This window comes from Berghia stephanieae, chromosome 1 (genome assembly GCF_034508935.2).
Source record: "Berghia stephanieae isolate SIO BIC M18660-M18661 chromosome 1, UCSD_Bste_1.3, whole genome shotgun sequence".
Classification (NCBI taxonomy): Eukaryota; Metazoa; Mollusca; class Gastropoda; order Nudibranchia; family Aeolidiidae; genus Berghia; species Berghia stephanieae.
In genome coordinates, this window is record NC_088360.1 from 61,762,911 (window position 1) to 61,783,451 (window position 20,541).

Sequence of the window (20,541 nt, forward strand, 5' to 3'; positions counted from 1 at the left end):
TCAGATTTCACATGATAAAGATACACATTTTCTCATTGCTTAACTAGTGTTGAATGCAAAAGGTATTGTGTCAGTTTGTAACATAAAGATGTTCCCATAAAACAAGTTAGACTCAGACTGTTTGATCTTAGTCCTGAGAATTGTTTTTCAATATTCTGAAATGTGTCAATTCACTTCACTGCTAGCCATGAGATGTAAATTTCAACATCGGCTACCTATCATCCTTGAGGCTTACAAATAAAAATTAATAATTGTAATAAAACAATTTTATTTTATTTTTTTAATTGGTGTAAATCTCAGATAAGATATTGAACTTTTTATAAATGATAATGATTTTCACTTACAGCGTACACAATTTGATTAAAACGTCATTACGTAACTCTCATTTACATTTTGTCACTGAAACAAACACTTGTAAATAAAACGTCACAATTATTTAACCACTTAAGTCTTGAATGTAAAAAAACATCTGTACGTAGTATTGAACTTATCTAGTAAACATGGACAATAAGCAAAATAATGTACCATGCATTAAAATTGAACATATTTATGATTTTACGAAATAATATAAAACCAACATGGAAGGTGCTAGCAGTTATCTCCCTTTGCCATCTCAGAAGACGAGTGCAAGGTGTTTCGGCATAAAAGATCATGTGGCAACCATAACATGTTAATAATACTAACTTTAACTATTAACATTATGACCTATTTCCCCAACCCTAAGTAAATAATAAAGTAATTCAATATATATATGTATACATTATCAGACAGGTACATACACATGTGCACTAATATGGATGGATGTGATGTACGTGTTATAAACACAAATAAATAAATATAATCATTGAAAAAAATAAATCAAAGTTCTTCTGACGCGGCCGCGGCAAACTTGGCGCAACGGTCCACGACAAAGGCGGCGCGGGGCAATGTGTAAGCCGTGCTACATGCCGGAGGGGTCTGGTCCCGCCCAACCCGCCTGAAGAGAGGCTGAAACAGCTGCGCTGCGGCACCTTGACTGTCATGGACCTCATGTATGCAGACGGGATCAATCAAGGCCGACTCGGAAGAAATAATAATTATAATATTAAAAACGTACAGTTTGTACTTTTTAGCCCACAGTCACGAACCCCCCCTTCCCTGCCCTTTTTCTTTTCTTTTTGTTTTCTCCATCCTTGACTCTAACTTTAAATAAAACTTTAACCAAGTTCATAGTGTAATACAATAACCAATGCTACATAGGGAAAGACCACGTGCACAGTAGGTAAAGCAGTGAATGACGCTCGGTTAGAGAGTGGGAAAGTGGGTGGCTACCCTTGGACTTCTTAGGGAGCAAGGGATTAGGTTACCAAGAATTAATCAAATATTCTATTTAAAACATAACCACCTTCATTACCACTTTCATCTGTCCCCATAATTTTAAAATAGCCCAAGAATGACAACTGACCACAAACAAATAAATAAACCTGCAACACGATTGGTCCTTGTACTCAGCAGCCAGCCAATAGAAACAATCTAGAAACCCCCCCCCCCCCCATCTCCATTAATATATATATCCATGCACAGATCCACAAACATGGAAAAAATGAAAAAAGAAACTGCATCTCATATTATAGAAAGTCGAAATATTCCGTGCAGATGATAGGCTGAAGACTTCCAACTTCCACCAATCAAAACCCACAGAATCCAACACCCCCCAAATTAAAACCTCTATCAGTCCCAGCTAAACTTCTCTAAACAACATTCCACAATCATCCAATTAACCGACTGACTGATTGGTTCCAGTTCCCTGGGATCCACCAATCAGAACATCTAACAATACCTACATTAATCTGATCCTTAATTGTATAATTCTCTAAAAGAGTATTATAATTACAAACTACCAACTCAATAGATCCCTTAACCTCTCACCCTCCATGAACTCTTCAGGCACCATTGATAATTCTACATTTTATTTCATCGTTTAAAAAAAACAAAAAAAAAACAAACAAAAATTAAATTAAATTAAAATTAATTTAAAATATTAAGAAATCCGACAGATAACGGATGATACAGAAGCAGTAAATGACACAAAGCCATTCTACTGCTACTGACACTAAACAGCATGTTGAAAATGTTTGATAATAAACCTAACTAATAAAATTGATACTAATTAAGAGGGTCATTAGCTTGGATGGCCTAGGGTTAGAAAAAAAAAAAAAGATGAGTGCAAGGTAAGATCAATTGACCTTGAACAGATGGAATGCTGAATCCTGGACTCACGATGCTGGTGGAGTGAGATCAAAGGGAACTTAAATATCATGAAGTATAGAACAGAACTAGTTACCGTGGTTGTTGGCTGTGCTGCTGTTATTACTTCTTCATCATCATCATCATAAATATTATCATTATTATCATAATCATCATCATTCATTATTACCACAACAATAAAAAAAATCAAGAATGTTTCTTGAATAATTCCAACCAACCTTGCTGATGAGATCAATGGCTCCATAGAGCTCCATGGTCCCACCAAAATTGTGCAGCATGCACCAGATGAAAGGCTGGCCATAAAAAGACTGTGTCTTGTTGTAGAAGGGTTTTGTCTCTGCTGCTAAATCAAGGATGACCATACGACCCTATAAAATAGAGGTCACACAAATTGGGAATAATTAACCCCTTAATGAGGTAACTTACTTTAACATCATAATTTATCACATACTTAATCTAGACATGACTTCTGACCTTCTGTTTCCACAAAAAGAGCAGTTAGAGCTGGTGTCAAGGTAAAACCGTTAGATATAAAAGGTTAGGATAAAAACGAATCCTGCCCCTTAAGATTTAAGAAGGCAAAAAATAGTTTGATTGATTGCTTCTCTTGCCTTAGAATCGTTGTTTCAGACAACAAAAATCAAACAGCCTTTTAAAGGTGTATTTCTTACCAACAAAAATATGTAACTTTAAAACAAAAAACACAAAGATTTAAATCCAAAGCCACAAAATTTTGTAAGAGTTTCAAATAAATCTTGTGGATTTACTTTGTCTACTGCGTTTGACATGATGTTGACAATGTTGATAGTTATTCAAAGATAAAATCCAAAATCCAAACTTTTCCTAAATGAACTAAATTAATTCCTACCAGATTGTCGATTTATTATTTTTCTATGTTCTTTAGCAAAAATCTCAGATACGACGGACACAGAAGGAAAATGCAATATATAGAACAAACAATATGAAAGTGTGTTTGCCATAGAAGACCCCTCAATGTCAAACATAGGTAAAAGCAATGTACCATCTATGCCAAGAACCAACATATCCACATACGGTATACAAAAGAAGCTGCAACAACTAAACCCATTAAAGACAGCAGGGCCAGACCTCATAACAACAAGAATACTTAAAGAATGTGCTGAGGAAATAGCCTCATTCCTATGTACAATTTTCCAAGAATCTCTGAACAAAGGAACAATGCCTATGGATTGGAAGCATCCTCTGACAACCCCAGAGACGCCAACTTTAAATTTGGCTCACAGGAGTTTCAGACACCACTCGTAGGAATTTCAATGCCGAAAGAGGAATTTCCGCACACAAGAATAAGGAATTGGAATGGTATTGTGTTTACATATTGTATAGTTTTAAATAGATAACAGATAAGAATTATATTATGATACATAAAGACATTGCCAAACAAAATCCCAAAGTTTCCTTATTTCAAATGAAGTAAAGCGCCAAAACCTAATGGTAGAGATTGTAGTACTGGTGTTAGTGAGGATGATGTGGTGTTGGTGGTTGTAGTAATAATGGTAGTGATGATGAAGATGTGATAGTGGTTGTTGTTAGTGGTAGTGATGATGATATGGTGGTGGTATAGTGGTTGTAGTAGTTGTGGTCGTGATGATAATGATGTGGTGATAATTGTAGTAGTGGTGGTAGTGATGTTGATGTGGTAGTGGTGGTTGTAGTAGTAGTGGTAGTGATGATGTGGTGGTGGTTGTTGTAGTAGTAGTAGTGGTAATGATGATGTGGTGGTGGTGGTTGTAGTAGTACTGGTCATGATGATGATGTGGTGGTGGTGGTTGTAGTAGTACTGGTCTTGATGATAAAGTGGTGCTGCTGGTTGTATTAGTAGTGGTAGTGATGATGATGTTGTAATGGTTGTAGTAGTAGTAGTAGTAGTAGTAGTAGTAGTAGTAGTAGTAGTAGTAGTAGTAGTAGTAGTAGTAGTAGTAGTAGTAGTGATGATGATGATGTGGTAGTGGTGGTGTGGTTGTAATAGTAGAAGTAGTAGTAGTGATGACAATGTGGTTGTGGTGGTTATAGTAGTAGTGGTAGTGATGATGTGGTGGTGGTGGTTGCAGTAGCAGTGGTAGTGATGATGATGTGGTGTTGGTGGTTGTAGTAGTAGTGGTGGTAGTGATGAAGATGAGGTGGTGGTGGTGCTTGTAGTAGTAGTGGTAGTGAAGATGATGTGGTGGTGGTTGTAGTAGTGGTGGAGTGATGATGATGTGGTGGTTATGTTGGTTGTAGTACAAATGGTAGTGATGATGATGTTGTAGTGGTGGTTGTAGTAGTAGTGGTTGTGATGATGATGTGGTGGTGGTTGTAGTAGTATTAGTGGTAGTGATGATGGTGTGGTGGTGGTGGTTGTAGTAGTAGTGGTAATGATGATGTGTGGTGGTGGTATTATAGTATTAGTGGTAGTGATGATGTGGTTGTGGTGGTTGTAGTAGTAGTGGTAGTAATGATGTGATGGTGGTGGTTGTAGTAGTAGTGGTAATGATGATGTGGTGGTGGTGGTTGTAGTAGTAGGGGTAATGACGATGTAGTGATGGTGGTGGTTGTAGTAGTAGTGGTAGTGATGATGATGTGGTGAAGGTTGTAGTAGTAGAGGTCGTGATGATGATGTGGTAGTTGTGGTTGTAGTAGTAGTGGTAGTGATGATGTGATGCTGGTGGTTGTAGTAGTAGTGGTAGTGATGATGATGTGGTGGTGGTGGTTGTGGTAGTGATGATGATGTGGCGGTGGTGGTGTAGTAGTAGTGATGATGATGTGCTGATGGTGGTTGTAGTAGTAGTGGTAGTGATGATGATGTGGTGGTGGTGATTGTAAGGGTGATGGTAGTTGTAGTAGGGGTAGTGATGATGATGATGATGTGATGTGGTGGTGGTGGTTCCAGTAGTAGTTGTTTTACTGATGATGATGTGGTGGTGGTGGTGGTGGTTGTAGTAGTAGTGGCAGTAATGATGATGTGGTGGTGGTTGCAGTAGTGGTGGTAGTGATGATGGTTGTAATACTAGTGGCAATGATGATGATGCGGTAGTTGGAAAGGGGGGAGGGGGGTATCCTTGGAACAAATTGACCTCACAGGAATTTGACTGAAATTGCCCGGAGCCCGGAATTTTTTGCTCTAGACCAGAGTTTTTTGGCATCACTGTAACCCCAATCAATAAAAATGGCAAACGAAACCTAGCTTCAAATTATAGACCTGTATCTCTAACTTCAGTCGTTTGCAATATACCAGTCGACCATCAGCACAGCTTCATGAAAAAAAGGCCATGCAATAGAAGAAATTGCAAGATCACTAGACAACTAAAAAACAAATTGATCTCCTCACTGCTGTTTATTTCTTCATAAAATCAGATCATTTAGTTATACTGCTGGAACCCAGCAAGTGACTGACAACAGCAGCTGCATGCTGTAAAAATGGCTACCTGGACGGACAAGATAAGTGGATTAAACAATTTAACACACTCCTAAAGAACATATAAAGCAATATATTGTGTGTGTAGGTTTTACTTCACTATTATAAATAGAAACAAAACCATCGTCATTACACCAACAACAACACCATCACAGTGGCGAAGTAGATAATAGATAGAAGCAATGAATATGGTAGAAAAAGGTATTCCCCTCTCTCTCTCTCTCTCTTTCTTTCTCTCTCTCTCTCTCTCTCTCTCTCTCTCTCTCTTTCTTTCTTTCTCTCTCTCTCTCTTTCTCTCTCTCTCTCTCTCTCTCTCTCTCTCTCTATCTATCTCTCTCACACACACTTACATACACGCATACATCCTGCATATACACACATACAAACGTAAAAGACAGGCTAAGAGAAATGCATCACATTCACACTACACATAATTCATATCACTGACAACAATGATATAACATCAACAGTTAGTACAGATAGTATTCCACAAAGGCAAGTTTGACTGTGGAAAATAAGAAGAGGGGGAGTATTCAAACATAGCCAAGATAGAGAAAATAATAGTGGCACCTCCTAGGAATTAACAGATATTCAGACATAATTCTCAATATTCACAGTGTACAAGTAGTGCAGCTAGTGAATAAAACCTTCCAACACCAATCAACAGAGACATGAATGAAACAAACCCATTCATTTCATATTTCTTAAATCAGTAACAGATGTGTCTTAAAGAACTATTATTGTAGGGCTACTTGCAGAGGAGAGAGAGAGAGAGAGAGAGAGAGAGAGAGAGAGAGAGAGAGAGAGAGAGAGAGAGAGAGAGAGAGAGAGAGAGAGAGAGAGAGTATATATGTATATAACTTTTAATGATAAAACTGTAGAATCGGTGTAGTAAAGTGTTCCATGGTCAGTGGGGAGTCCAGGAAATGATTACGACATTGTTTACATTGTGTAACTTGTCCAAATTCATCACCCACGATAGCCTAGACATCTCATAGACTGCTAGATATTCCCAGTGAAATTTGATACCCCACCCCTACACTTGTTACATATTTGTTGAACTGAATTAACATTAGTGCAACAGAAAGTAGACAGTTTGTACTATGTACTAGGGTGAATAATAATAAACTGCAACGTCTGATTGTTGTTGTAGGGATTCCAGAAACATTTGATTTAAAAGATAAATGTAGTGAAAATGTGAGTCTACTTTGCTGTCTTCCTGAGAAAGAAATATACTGATGGTATCTATGATATTTAGTCCACTGTGTGAGGGGGATTTCAATCTATAACATGAGTGATATAGATTTACATTTAAGATAATTGTGGCTTGGCTATGCCATTATTTATCAGACCAATTAGACTGCTCGCTTCACTGACTGCAGGCACGTGCCATACCAGAGCGCAGGTAAAGAGAAGGAGAGTAGTGACCTCTTGACCTAGCATCTCAACTAAGTGATCCGCTGGTAAACCACTGTGTCCTGGTACTAGACTTTTCCAAAGCATTTGACACTGTGCCACACAAAGGATTACTGTTGAAACCGAGTAAGGTGGAATTCGGAACATTGGGGGTACCAAAACAAATTAGTCAGAGAATATGGAACAACAACCTCAAAATATTTTACTCTAGTTCAAGGACTGGCTTTGCAATCGAACTGAACAAGTTGTCATTGACGGATCTCAAGTGAAAAATGTAATGTGTTATCAGGAGTAACAAAAAGAACAGTACTTCAAAATTCATAAATGACCTTGGAAACAAATTATCTCCACAAAAAAGGCTTAAATTGGTTGCAGATGACAGTCTTCTTTACAGGACAATAGATTGTAGCGCAGATGCACATGAACTCCAGAAAGATCTTGATTCCCTCTAGACGTGGTCAGATACATGGCACACGAAGTTCCATCCATCAAATGCTATGTTATGTCAATATCAAACAAGAAAGAGCCTTATACTCACACTTACACAATGCATGATCATCCAAAATACCTCGGAGTCCATCTCAATAAGAAACTTAAGTGGCAAACCCATATAGAACATATCACAGAATAGGCAAGTAGGATGCTGGGGTTTTCTCAAAAGGAACATAAACCAATGCTCACGAAGAATTAAAGCCCATGTGTACACATCGTTTATCAGCCCAATATTAGAATATGCCAGCGCCTTGTGGGACCCCTACACACAAAAAAATGACATAGACAAGATTGAAAAACTACAAAGAACAGCTGCAAGATTTGAAACCGAAGGCAAATCCAGAGACCCAGTTTGTGTCACATTCGGTATCCCAATCTAAAATTTCAACTGCAGAAAACTGCTGTTATTTTGAATTGAACAATTTCAGATTGTCAAACCATGAACAACAGTCTTTAAATGATTAAAATCGGACAACAAATAAAAAAGTTACGAATTTTTTATTTATTTAATAACTTGTAATTTTCGTACACCAACAGAACATGCTACCAAACAGCAAGTTTAAGGTGCATCAAAACAAACAAAATAATAACAAAATTGAATAATTTGCAAGCAATCGCAAGCCATGGACATAGAGAATAAGAAAAATACTCAAACAAATATTCACCTAGTATAATTCAGTTACTATACAGCATCAAAATCAAGAAAAAACATGACCCGCGTGAAAATAATTTCACCAAAATCGCCAGATGTACCATCTTCGGCACTTTGCAGACTCGTCAGTAATCTAAATTAAGGCATGAAACTTATCTGAGCCTTAGAACTGGCACCAGACAGTAAGCCCAATTTTTTTCAGAGAGACAGAGGCAATAATTACTGAGATTTTACGTCTCAAAATTCGAAAAAAGGCCGAAATCGCAAAAGGAAGACATTTTGAGAAATAAACAGTGTTTCCGCTACAAAAAATTTAAATGATGAGATATAGCTATGAAACTTCACATACAAATGATTTGAGGGATGGGGAATCCAAATTTTATGTCCTTTTCACAAAAAGAATGACAAAAACAGAGTTATGAGAAGAAATCAAGATTTAAACTCTCGAAAATCAACAGAAATATATGTCAAAAAGGGGGGAAAAGTCAAAAATTCATACCACGACCTAACACAATAATGGAAGTTAATGCTGCACCTACTGGTGGCGCACAGTCGATCAAATAAAATAAATAAATAAAAACATTAGACAAAAAAGTCAGTACACAAAAGCATACAATATCCAATGCAACCCACGAACATGAAAATTTATACCTATCCATAAGTACATATTTTGAGACACCTCAACAATCAACCTAAAATTCAACGCCCTGCCCTAACACATTTTAGTTTATATAACTAAGGCAACGGTATAAGGACACGCTTTAATGCATATAAATGCACAGACACCGGGCAAACCTATCTTAGCGCTCTTGTTACTCATCATGTTGAGCGTCAGCAAGATGGCTTTCTATTATTTCAACATTTTTAACACGCCTGAGTGTACTTAAACACTTTAATATGTTTTTTTACCCGGAAGTTCATATTCATACAGGGAGTCCAATATAATATCTAATAACAGATTATACATACGCGGACTCTGGAAGCTGATCATATCCACATAGCCTATAAATGATAAAGATTAATTTAAACACGGACTATAATATTGCTATTATGGTCTAATAGCCCAACTTCAGTATGAGTATAAGGGTTATTATTGGCTCTCCACTATACACATTTTAAATGCATCTATAAAATGTTTAAATAGAAATAGATATTATATTGGACTCCCTGTATGAATATGAACTTCCAGGTAAAAAAAAACATATTAAAGTGTTTAAGTACACTCAGACGTGTTAAAAATGTTGAAATAATAGAAAGCCATCTTGCTTGACGCTAAACATGATGAGTAAATAAAACATATGTAATAATCAGAAAAGCTACATATTTATGAGAAACAACAATTGTTTAAACAAAGCATGTCACTGATCAAATGTAAAGTGATGGAAATAGATACATAATTTCATTAATCAATATAATGTAAATGTTGCTACTCGAAGCGATAAATAATGTGAAATTGAATGTAAGCTTCAATTTAATTATAAAAACAGATAGAAGAATGGATGTTTCGTGTTTCCCCTCTACCAACAAACGCATTCAACTTAACGGCACTACCACATCATCTATACTGTTTGGTTCATCCTGTTTGTTGACAAAGGAGAAACCTGAAACGTCCATTCTATCTGGTATTGTAATTAAACTGAAGCTTGAATTTAATCTCATAGTGTTAGTCAATCAACATCAGAATCTGAAACCCTTCTTCGTTTGACAGCAGTTGACAAAAAAGATGCTTCTGCTTCATCATCAGTAATCATCCTTAACAAATAAATTTCTAAAAATAACATCAATCTTTTTGACATAAGAGGGGAATGACCCATAAGGAATTTTACTTTTCATCAACTCCCAGTATGGCCCAGTGTTAGTCAGATTAAACAGTGAAATAGCAGCAACTAAAGAAATTACCCTACTATCCCTCAAATCTGCAACAATACTTTGAAGCTTTAAATTGTCACCTGAAACTTCATTTTCTAGAAAATCAAGAACATGTTTATGATGGTACAAAAGAGCATGAGCATTTTCAAATATATTATTGAAACGATTACTTCTAAAACTGCAAAACTGAGACTTAATATTATTAGCTTCACAATAATTTAGCCATTCTTCCCTTGCCCCATTTTTCTCATCCCCCCGAGGTCCCAATACTTCTGCAGTTAGTCTTATAGCACGTAAGGCTGCACTTTCTTTACCAATACTAGACTGAAAATGATTAAACTTTTGCTGACTGTCCCTCCCAAGTGAACCCCCCTCTTTAATTACATCCCTCTCAAATTCTAACACAGCACTCTCAACAGCTTTAGATAGACCAAGCAAAAAATGAATTTTTTTATTTAAAAGATTCATATTTGCCGCTCTATCGGACATAAGTTTTGTTCTTTAATTTTAAATTAAAAATTTCTTTCTTTAAAATATTACATTCTGATGAATCGACTTTATAGATGAAAACAATTTTTTGGAAGAGACATACTTTGATAATCTTCTAACATGGTCAACATTAACAATTGTGGAAGAAAGTGGGATGTGGGACTCTGAAAAAGATTCTGGCAATAAAACAGAAGTGATCAATGCAGGGGTACATTCAGGTTTGGCTGGATTCTGAGTAGAAACAGACGTAGAGGGTAGAGGGGTAGAACCAAAAGTGAATGACGATGATGGTAGTGGTGCTGAACATGAATCAGGTGTGGACACATTCCGAGAATTAATATTCGTGGAGAGATGAGGGGTAGAACCAGATACAGTAGAAAGGCAGGACGATGGTGGTGGTGGTGGTGGTGGTGAGCTGAGAATCTTAGTAGAAGTAGAAGGTTGACGTGATGATGGTAGTACAGATGAAGGAAATAAAACGGTTGGCTGAGGACTCAGTGCTGGCCAGTCAACAGTAGACGACGGTGGTGGTGAGCTGAGAATCTTAGTAGAAGTAGAAGGTTGACTCGATGATGGTAGTACAGATGAAGGAAATAAAACGGTTGGCTGAGGACTCAGTGCTGGCCAGTCAACAGTAGATGACAGTGGGGGTGGTGGTGGTGGCAATGACGAGGGTGGCTTTGTGGCTGTGGCAGGAGGAGAGTTTAGCTGAATTTCCGTCAGATGACAGGGAAAGAAGGGTTTCCTGAGCCATGCCTGAAGTGCTGCTGATATTTTTTATCAGCTTCCCCTTCTTTGTTTCTGCAGCGATATACATTCCTCGCAACTTCTCTCTCGTGCAAATTACAGGAGAAGACGATATGTCTCCTAGAAATTTATGGAAGTCTCCATAAGTATGTCCATGTTTCAGGAGAAAATTGCCGAGGTCCACAGCAATTTCCTTTGAAACAACAGTCTTTTAAAAATTGTTCTTCTCCAATGTCATGTCTACACCAATGGCATTGAGGGCATCACTGATGTGGTGAAGATCCACAGGTGCATTCAAAAACGTTTTATCTTTCCGTTTTGCCGCCTTCACCACCTTCAAAATTTTTCACCAGATACTATTGACAGGATAACTTGAGTCTGGACTTAACATGGAGAACCATTGTTCCACCTAGAAGGGAAAAAATAACCAGAAAATATTGAAGGGCTTATAACTAATGCATTAGTATATTAGAACAGAAAAAAATAGAATCTTATACAAAAAGATAACCCTTGATAATACATCAGAATCCAACAAGTTTAAAAAAAGATAAGGATTAGGTATGAAAAAATTAATATACTTTGCTAGAGAGAGGAACACAGGGATGGTTTAGAATTTAATTGTATTCCATAGCAAACATCTAGTCTTGTCTAACCTAGTAAAGACCTTTTCAACTAGTGCTATGATACCAACAGCACATGGCCCATTGCTAATTGCTGACTGTTAAATGATATCCTAAAGAGAGCCATAAACACGTCTTTTACTTGTCTACGTCACTCAGTCACTTGTAACTACAAACCCAAATAAACTCAGCCATACATGTTAACAATAAAATCTACTCGCAACTAGTGCCGCGCTGAGGACCGGTCCCACGGTCTTTTAGCTGTGAACCGAGGATCGGTTCGATAGGGAAGACCGGCGGCGGTCCTCACTTCTTATCACCTTTCCACGGTCTCGCGCCATACTAGGCTACTTCCCCAGCGATTCGTTGCCTCGGTTGCCTATCTTCCACCAATCACCACCCATCCCACTTAATTAATCGCACCCACCCCCCTTTGCCATACACTAAACGACACAGACGACCATACAGGCAGACGACCACCAACCTCCACTCCGCAAACCGCCCTTTCGTGTGTGAGATGGGGGGAACAGGAGGCGCACGCCTTGGACGATTCCATTATACGGGGTAAATTTCAAAATTTACTACACCATAATGATCGCAATGACAATGATCTATGGTGAAGGCATGACCCCTCTTCTCTAATGGGTTATTGTTTGAAATGTATGTGACTACTAAAGATGTGTGTGTGTTTGTGTGTGTGTGTGTCGAACCTAGCAAGTAGCAAATCCGATTTTTTGTTTTCTTTTGTCCATCTCTTGTCACCACTCCTTTCTATCGCAGTGTTGTCATTTAAAATAATACAATAATATTAAAATTTCGTTTGGTGTTTTTACTAATCAAATAATATGAGTTTCATTAGTTTCTTCCTTCCAAAAAACCCAGTTATAACGTCTGAATTTTAAAAAAGTCCAATAGAATATTTGGGGACCCCGATAGCTCAGTTGATAGAGCACTCTCTTTATACGCAAAGGGCCAGAGATCGATCCCGGGTGCAGTCGAGTTTTTTCTGAATCCCTGTCTACTCAGCAATGAATGGGTAGCTGAGTTTGTTAGATCTGGCGAAAAGTCACCATCGACCCCTCTTATTACCTCATCCACCCCCTCTTATTATAACTTCATGTCTCTCTCTTACTCTTCAATGCTCGCTGCCCTCTAATGTGTGTGTGTGGGGGGGGGGTAGGAGTTGCGTGTGTGTATCAACGCCACGAACAACTCGATCAACGCCTTGGGCGATGCCATTATCTCCGTTAATGGGGATAAATTTCAAATTTTATTAAATTATCGAAGTAACAATGAAGTACGGTGAGCAAATAAAGAAGGCATCACCCCTCTTCTCTAATTAGGTTACAATTTGAAATGAGTGTGACTACTCCGTGTGTTTTACTCCTGTAGACCACGGTTTTCATCGTGTAGCGGTCTTTAACGGTTCAAGAATGAACGATCCCACGATCTCAAAGGTCAAACCGGTTCGAATTTCCAACAGTCTCTCAGGAATGTTCAATGTCGAAAAGGACCGGTCCTTGCGGTCTTCATTTCCCAAGGACCGTAGGACCGTGGTCCTTAAGCTTGCCAAGGACCGCCCCGCACTACTCGCAACCATCATGAACTTATATGAATCTGAAAGCTCCATAGCGGGACCTTGTGTTTTACAAAAAAAAAATCAAATCATAAGCTGGTTTAGCCTCACTGTACTGATAATATTAGCGCAGTAAAAAACATCAAAAACAACCAAAATATTTATCAAAAAAATATAATGGTGGCCTGTGACAACGAAAACAGATGTGTCATATATTCATAGAAACCTTACCTCAGACACTGTCGTTTTGGCTTCAAAGCGCAGATGATAAAGCTGGACAAACAGGTGTCACTTGCACAGGTGGGAGTGCAGGTCTACGACCTTTCCCCCTTCATCAAAAATGAAGCCCTGAGACGACTCATTTGTTCGTCATCTGAAAATGGAGAATTAAAATGTTCAAACTTATTTGAGATGTGATAATAATAATAAATAGTTTCTATACACCGCCTTACCCCGTATTTCAACAAGCTCAACGCGCTAAATGATTACTCATTACCATCAACACTATCTATCAAAACTCAACTGTCAAATTCAAATAGGCAGGATTCAAGAATTTAATATAAATCTAAAACTGATATTATAACCAAGCAACCATCACCAAGTCAATCCCATAGCATCCAAGTAAAACAAGCCTTTCTACCATGTAGTCTATACAGTAAAAGGTTAAAAGTTAAATTTAAACTGGAATTTGAGTCACTATAGTATAATAGTAATAGTTCCATCAATCGTGGCATGGGTGAAACTGGATCTTAAAAAAACGATTGAAAAACAAACAAGTTAGATACTACTCATTGATGACACCTGATGAAGAATGTAGCCGTCCTGTTAAGATTATTATAAGATCAAACAATGTGCACCAGATTTCGTCCCAATTGTCAATAATTTCTTAATGAATGAGCTTGACTTAATTAATCTAAATTTCAGAAATTGAGAAACAACTAGACTCTGACGTCGATAGTGTGATACTTTCCATTTCCTAGTACTAGTAGGACTCACAATCACAAGCACAAGTCTAGCAGTCAGGACGGACACTGACACGACCAGTTTCTATTATTTTATGTTTCATCTAGAAGTATCAGTGATAATGATGACACGTTCATTCTTAGCGATCGGTGGGCTCCGATAATAATAATAATAATAATAATAATAATAATAATAATAATAATAATAATAATAATAATAATAATAATAATAATAATCATGATAATAATAATAATAATAATAATAATAATAATAATAATAATAATAATAATAATAATAATAATAATAATAATAATAATAATAATAGCCTTCATGAATGAACACGAATACAAACATTATCCATTAATTCAGAAAAGTGAGTGGAGCAAACAGTAGTATCATGATAAGATTAAGACAAGATAGAGAAAAGCTCCGATCTACTCAAACACCGATCATAATAAAATAAAAAACAATAAGATTTACTTACCACATAATTCAAGTAAGTCCATGTCCATAATTGAAACACTTTTGACTATTCTAGATGGCTGTTTGGAAACGTTTGTCACTCCTTACAATCGGTCTCGGTCACCGGCAGTGTATCAACTCACGCGTCGGACGGTAGGAGAGAAAGAAAGAGAAAGCGGAAACAAAGGCTTTGCTTTTAAAGATGGCGCTATGTGTTGAATCAAGCCAGCATGCTGGATTTTTGATATTATAGCCTTCAAATGCTGCAGATTTTTATGGTGTAATTTTTTCGCCGTTTATTAACCGTTAAGAGAGTCAAATTTTCAGTCAAAAATAGGGCAAATTCAGTTAAATTTTAATAATATTTTTGGTGTGTTTATAAACGAAAAAATTACACCACACGAAAGGGCATTAAAAGGAGATTCTCCCACACTTGATTTCACAGCTGTTGGTCCGTTCAGCTTTTAGCGCGAGCAGATCTTGTGACGAGACCCGAATTTCGGTCGATCGGTACGCAGTTTTCACAGCGAAAATTTGCAATCGGATCTCTTTATGAGAGCGTTTTTGAATAGCTGTTAAAAAGTTCACATAGCTTGAATAGTTGAAATATTTAGCTCATCTTGTAGAGCAGATATTGAAATATAATATCCTTTTTTTTTATTAAATAAAGTTTAATTCAAGAGAGAGAGAGACAGATATTAACACCCACTTTTTGATCGATCCCGGCAAATTCGCCTGCCACACAGCGGTAGTTTGGGATACCTAGTCACATCCTCCCTCCAGTCACTTGAATGGAAACCATTGCAAAACCGGCGCAAGGTATCTCATACAGTTACCTTACACAAAGCCATCAATAACCCAAATGCACCCATCATCACCCAAACTACATAAAAAGCAAATCAGATACGCTACAAGTAGATACAATGCATTACAATTCATACAACCATTTACAAGAACAGACACATACAAACACAGCTTTTTCCCATGAACAATAAATGACTGGAATGTCCTGTCACCGGATATAACGGATGTTGAATGCTTGGAAACTTTCAAAACAGTTTTGAATGAACTAGCTCGTCAAAGTAATCTGTGACTGTTTCCTGTTTCAATTGGACTGTACTGTAACTGAACATTTACATTTGCAAATACAAGCCACCGAACATTGACGAACACTGACAGACCTACTGATGACCAAAGACCCATTTCTGATATGAAAATTAACAAATTGACACAATGTAATCATTGCAAATTTTTTCCATAACAATACAGCCATCATGGGTCATTCAAAGCATGCTAAAATGATGAAAAATGAGAATAGAACGTAAGCAAAACAAAATGAACATGATGCCTTTTTTAATTAAAGAAAGAAAGGGCCTATAACCAGAAAAAAAAAATGTAATTCACTTAAAATCTTAATTTTAAGAAAACTCCATAACCCTGGCATTCAAAACTTTGAAAAGCCATGGATATTTTTAAAAAAAATTAACTCCTTGACCTTTGAGAAAAATTGTGAATTTCTTTTTTTTTTTAATTGAAGTAAATCCTTCTGTACATATGACTCCCTTAAAATCTCATAAATCACTGAGGTTTAATTCTACCTGAATTTCATATTTATATTTAACACAAGTACAATATGATGTGGCACATGGTGCTTACACAATTGGAAGAGAACATTATTACTGATTGTTAATGATGAAATTTACCATGGAAGAGCAGTTAAATAGTTTTCTAGCTGTAGCAAAGGTAAACTGAGTATAAATCCTTGCATGGTTGCAGTAAGACATGTAATAAATCATAAAACTAACACATTCCCCCACGGTTTCCTTGAACTAATTCGAATGTCCTGAATTTTTTCCTTATTATTCTTTGTTATCACTCCTCAAACTAATTTTTGGGTAGATCTATTCGTCCGTAAAGACGAATATCATCAGCCGTCATTGCCGTACGCAAGGACAAATAATGCTCAGGCCTGTAAACGGTTGGTGAAAAAATTGTCGGAACGTTTTGAACACGCCAAAATAGACACAACAGGACAAAAATATGTATTAATTACACAACACAGATCTAACACGACGTCAATTGACTAGTCAAATCATGTCACTTTCCGCTGCTTATTTATAATGAGATCCTTATTTAATGGTACCAAAAAAAAAAAAATCCCAATTATTTGTAAGTTGTAAAATGAAAGGAAGAGAACAATTCCTACCCTTTTGAAGGATGTGTATCTCTTGCTTGACACGGGAAGCTGCGTATCTTCGCTCCTGTTTGTTTGTGTTAAATGTTTACGCTTATTCTCTCGTTTATTTGAATTAATTCTTATAAAAGAAGAAGAAGAAGAAGAAGAAGAAGAAGAAGAAGAAGAAGAAGAAGAAGAAGAAGAAGAAGAAGAAGAAGAAGAAGAAGAAGAAGAAGAAGAAGAAGAAGAAGAAGAAGAAGAGGAGGAGGAGGAGGAGGTGGTGCGGTCGTGTGAGAGCTTTCGAAGAAGAATATATATTTCGAAGAAAAATAATTAGTTTGCATTATTTTTTTTCCATCTCACATCCGGACGGAACCAATAAATTATAGAGAAAAAGATATGAGAACCGGAGAAATGCATGTGTGTCCGTAGCAAAATAGAGAGAAACCTTCCGGTCAGGTTCCACACACTTCTCTGCGTGCGTTATTTACTGACTAGGTGTGTGTTCAACGACTCGCGCGAACTTCGCAACATAGATAATCTGTGCTTCGCGACCCTCTCTCGCTGGCTGGGCACAGAAGCTAGACAGTGAATACATCCACGTCTAGCGGAGTGTGTAGGTGGCATGATAATATTATAGCTAACTTGTTTTGCCTTTGATGCGACAAATAAAAATTATTTTTTTCTTAAGTTGGCATTTGAAACAGAATAAAATCTGATTTTTTCGAGGAACGAAATAAGAGTCTTTTATTTTCCTTTTTATTGGTTCTATTCTTTAACGTTACGAATTTTATTTTTCCTATTAATTTTAAAAAATAAAATATTAGCACTTATGGAGCAAAATCGTACTGTCGGAAATCCGACAATAGATGGAAGATTTACAGGCCTGAATGCTATGTTCACTATTCCTACTTCACACTAAAGCTGGGCAATATTTGGTATTGTTTTCACTGTGCAAGACTCATTTCTACGTCAGTGCATGTATTTGTATTGTCTTTCAAAACCCCCCCCCCCCCCCTGTCTGTGAGTGAAATAATTGGGAGTCTCTCTCTCTCTCTCTCTCTCTCTCTCTCTCTCTCTCTCTCTCTCTCTCTCTCTCTCTCTCTCTCTCTCTCTCTCTCTGTGTGTGTGTGTGTGATGTTTTGTTTTCGTTTATTTGTTTTTTGTTTTTTTTTGTTTGTGTGTATGTGTGTATGAGGTGATATCCCTTCCTCCAATGAATCATCTCTCTTGGTGATTAAATTCGTTTTAAAAATTATCTATTTCCCATTGTATAAGCATCTGATATGCAAGAGGTGGCTTGCTGATGGCCACATTAGATGGTGGATATACAAACTAGGTATCTTTCAGTTACGAAGCAAAGGCCACACCGCTGAGCCATACTTCCCACTCACTCTCGGGTACGAAGCAGATGCTCTACTGCTGTTACACTGCCCCTCCCCCTTTCCATCCAGTCTTTTTTGGCAAAGCACGATTTCCTCAAACCTTTTTGCATGTCCCGAGGAGTTCGAGGAAACTGTGTTGGAGTGTATTCATTTTGACAGCACTATTCAAAAAGTTTGAGTAGATATCGGTGTTGTCACTGATCTTTTCAGCTTTAAATATCTGAAATTTATAATTCTGATTTATTATTTTACTTTAATTTCAATTTTCTTCATCTACATCATTCTGACAATACCAGATTGATGCAGTGGATCAAATATTAGATATATCCCTTCACCTTGGGAACAGATGATAACAAGGCCTTGATTTGACTTGGACCCCAAAACTCAGAATTACCAAACAGCCAGCCTTGCATTAGCCTGTGAGATAAAGGTAATATTAAACAATTATACAATCTTCTAGATATGAAGTGAATAGAAAAGTGCCAGAAGACAATAGAGAATACAAATTTTTTCGCGGCGGTGGTGGGGTTTGAACCTGCGACCTTATTGGTACGACAACTCCGCCTGGCAGGTGAGAGCGTGGCTCTACCGTGTGAGCTATCCACGAACACAAAAATATTCGTTTCAAACTCAAAGTCATTACTAGATCCCTCTCTCACCCACTTCTTGAGACCGCCGATTCGTTCGTACACCACCATCGCGAATAATTTTGACCAGCAGTTAAGCTTAATAGCCAATATTCTCAACACAAACATATAACATAGAAACGATTGAGACATTGAGTATGCTCCGGTGTATGGGGTGAATTTTTAATTCAGAAAAGTGAGTGGAGCAGGCACTTATGTTGGTAACAACAAGATATGAAGTGAATAGAAAAGTGCCAGAAGACAATAGAGAATACAAATTTTTTCGCGGCGGTGGTGGGGTTTGAACCTGCGACCTTATTGGTACGACAACTCCGCCTGGCAGGTGAGAGCGTGGCTCTACCGTGTGAGCTATCCACGAACACAAAAATATTCGTTTCAAACTCAAAGTCATTACTAGATCCCTCTCTCACCCACTTCTTGAGACCGCCGATTCGTTCGTACACCACCATCGCGAATAATTTTGACCAGCAGTTAAGCTTAATAGCCAATATTCTCAACACAAACATATAACATAGAAACGATTGAGACATTGAGTATGCTCCGGTGTATGGGGTGAATTTTTAATTCAGAAAAGTGAGTGGAGCAGGCACTTATGTTGGTAACAACAAGATATGAAGTGAATAGAAAAGTGCCAGAAGACAATAGAGAATACAAATTTTTTCGCGGCGGTGGTGGGGTTTGAACCTGCGACCTTATTGGTACGACAACTCCGCCTGGCAGGTGAGAGCGTGGCTCTACCGTGTGAGCTATCCACGAACACAAAAATATTCGTTTCAAACTCAAAGTCATTACTAGATCCCTCTCTCACCCACTTCTTGAGACCGCCGATTCGTTCGTACACCACCATCGCGAATAATTTTGACCAGCAGTGTTTTGACTATAAAACTTATTATTATCACTTACAACACTATTACAATTCTTTTATGATCTTACAAGATTAAAATAGAATTATATTAACAAATCATATTAAGAGAGCTGAACAATCAACTAATTGATCATTGTAATCACACAGATCAAGAGATTTATCTACGTAACAAGCTATCAATAAAAACACAAACACAATGCAAAAACATTCATAAATAGATACAATTACATGAATCGATTAACTCTGCAGTATCTTTATGGAAAATGAAGTTTGGTTTAAAATGATGACAAGGTATTATTCACCGGAAACAAAATAATATTCAATATTTCGAACATCATGCCAATGACTTTGTTAGAGTTATTAGAGTATTTGTTTTAACTACATTAAAGATCAGTCTACAGCTTGTCAGAGAAGTGATATATGAGTTGTGACTAAAAGATATTATCTTATGTTGAAAAAAATATCTGCCAGTTAATAAAATGTAAAATGTAAAAATATTATCAAG

The 20,541-nt window shown here is 37.2% G+C and overlaps 1 protein-coding gene across 4 annotated transcripts in view; it reads right to left on the reverse strand.

Annotated features, from left to right (window-relative positions):
- The window catches only part of LOC144978933 (alpha-N-acetylglucosaminidase-like), a 134,231-nt gene that overhangs the window by 46,152 nt on the left and 67,538 nt on the right, over positions 1-20,541 (reverse strand). For all 4 annotated transcript variants that reach the window (XM_078925561.1, XM_078925564.1, XM_078925571.1 and 1 more), the window contains exons 12-13: positions 18,860-18,941; positions 2,466-2,615 (exon numbers count right to left, since the gene is read on the reverse strand). In XM_078925561.1, coding sequence (XP_078781687.1) covers positions 2,466-2,615; positions 18,860-18,941 — 232 coding nt within the window. The remainder of the gene's footprint in view (positions 1-2,465; positions 2,616-18,859; positions 18,942-20,541) is intronic.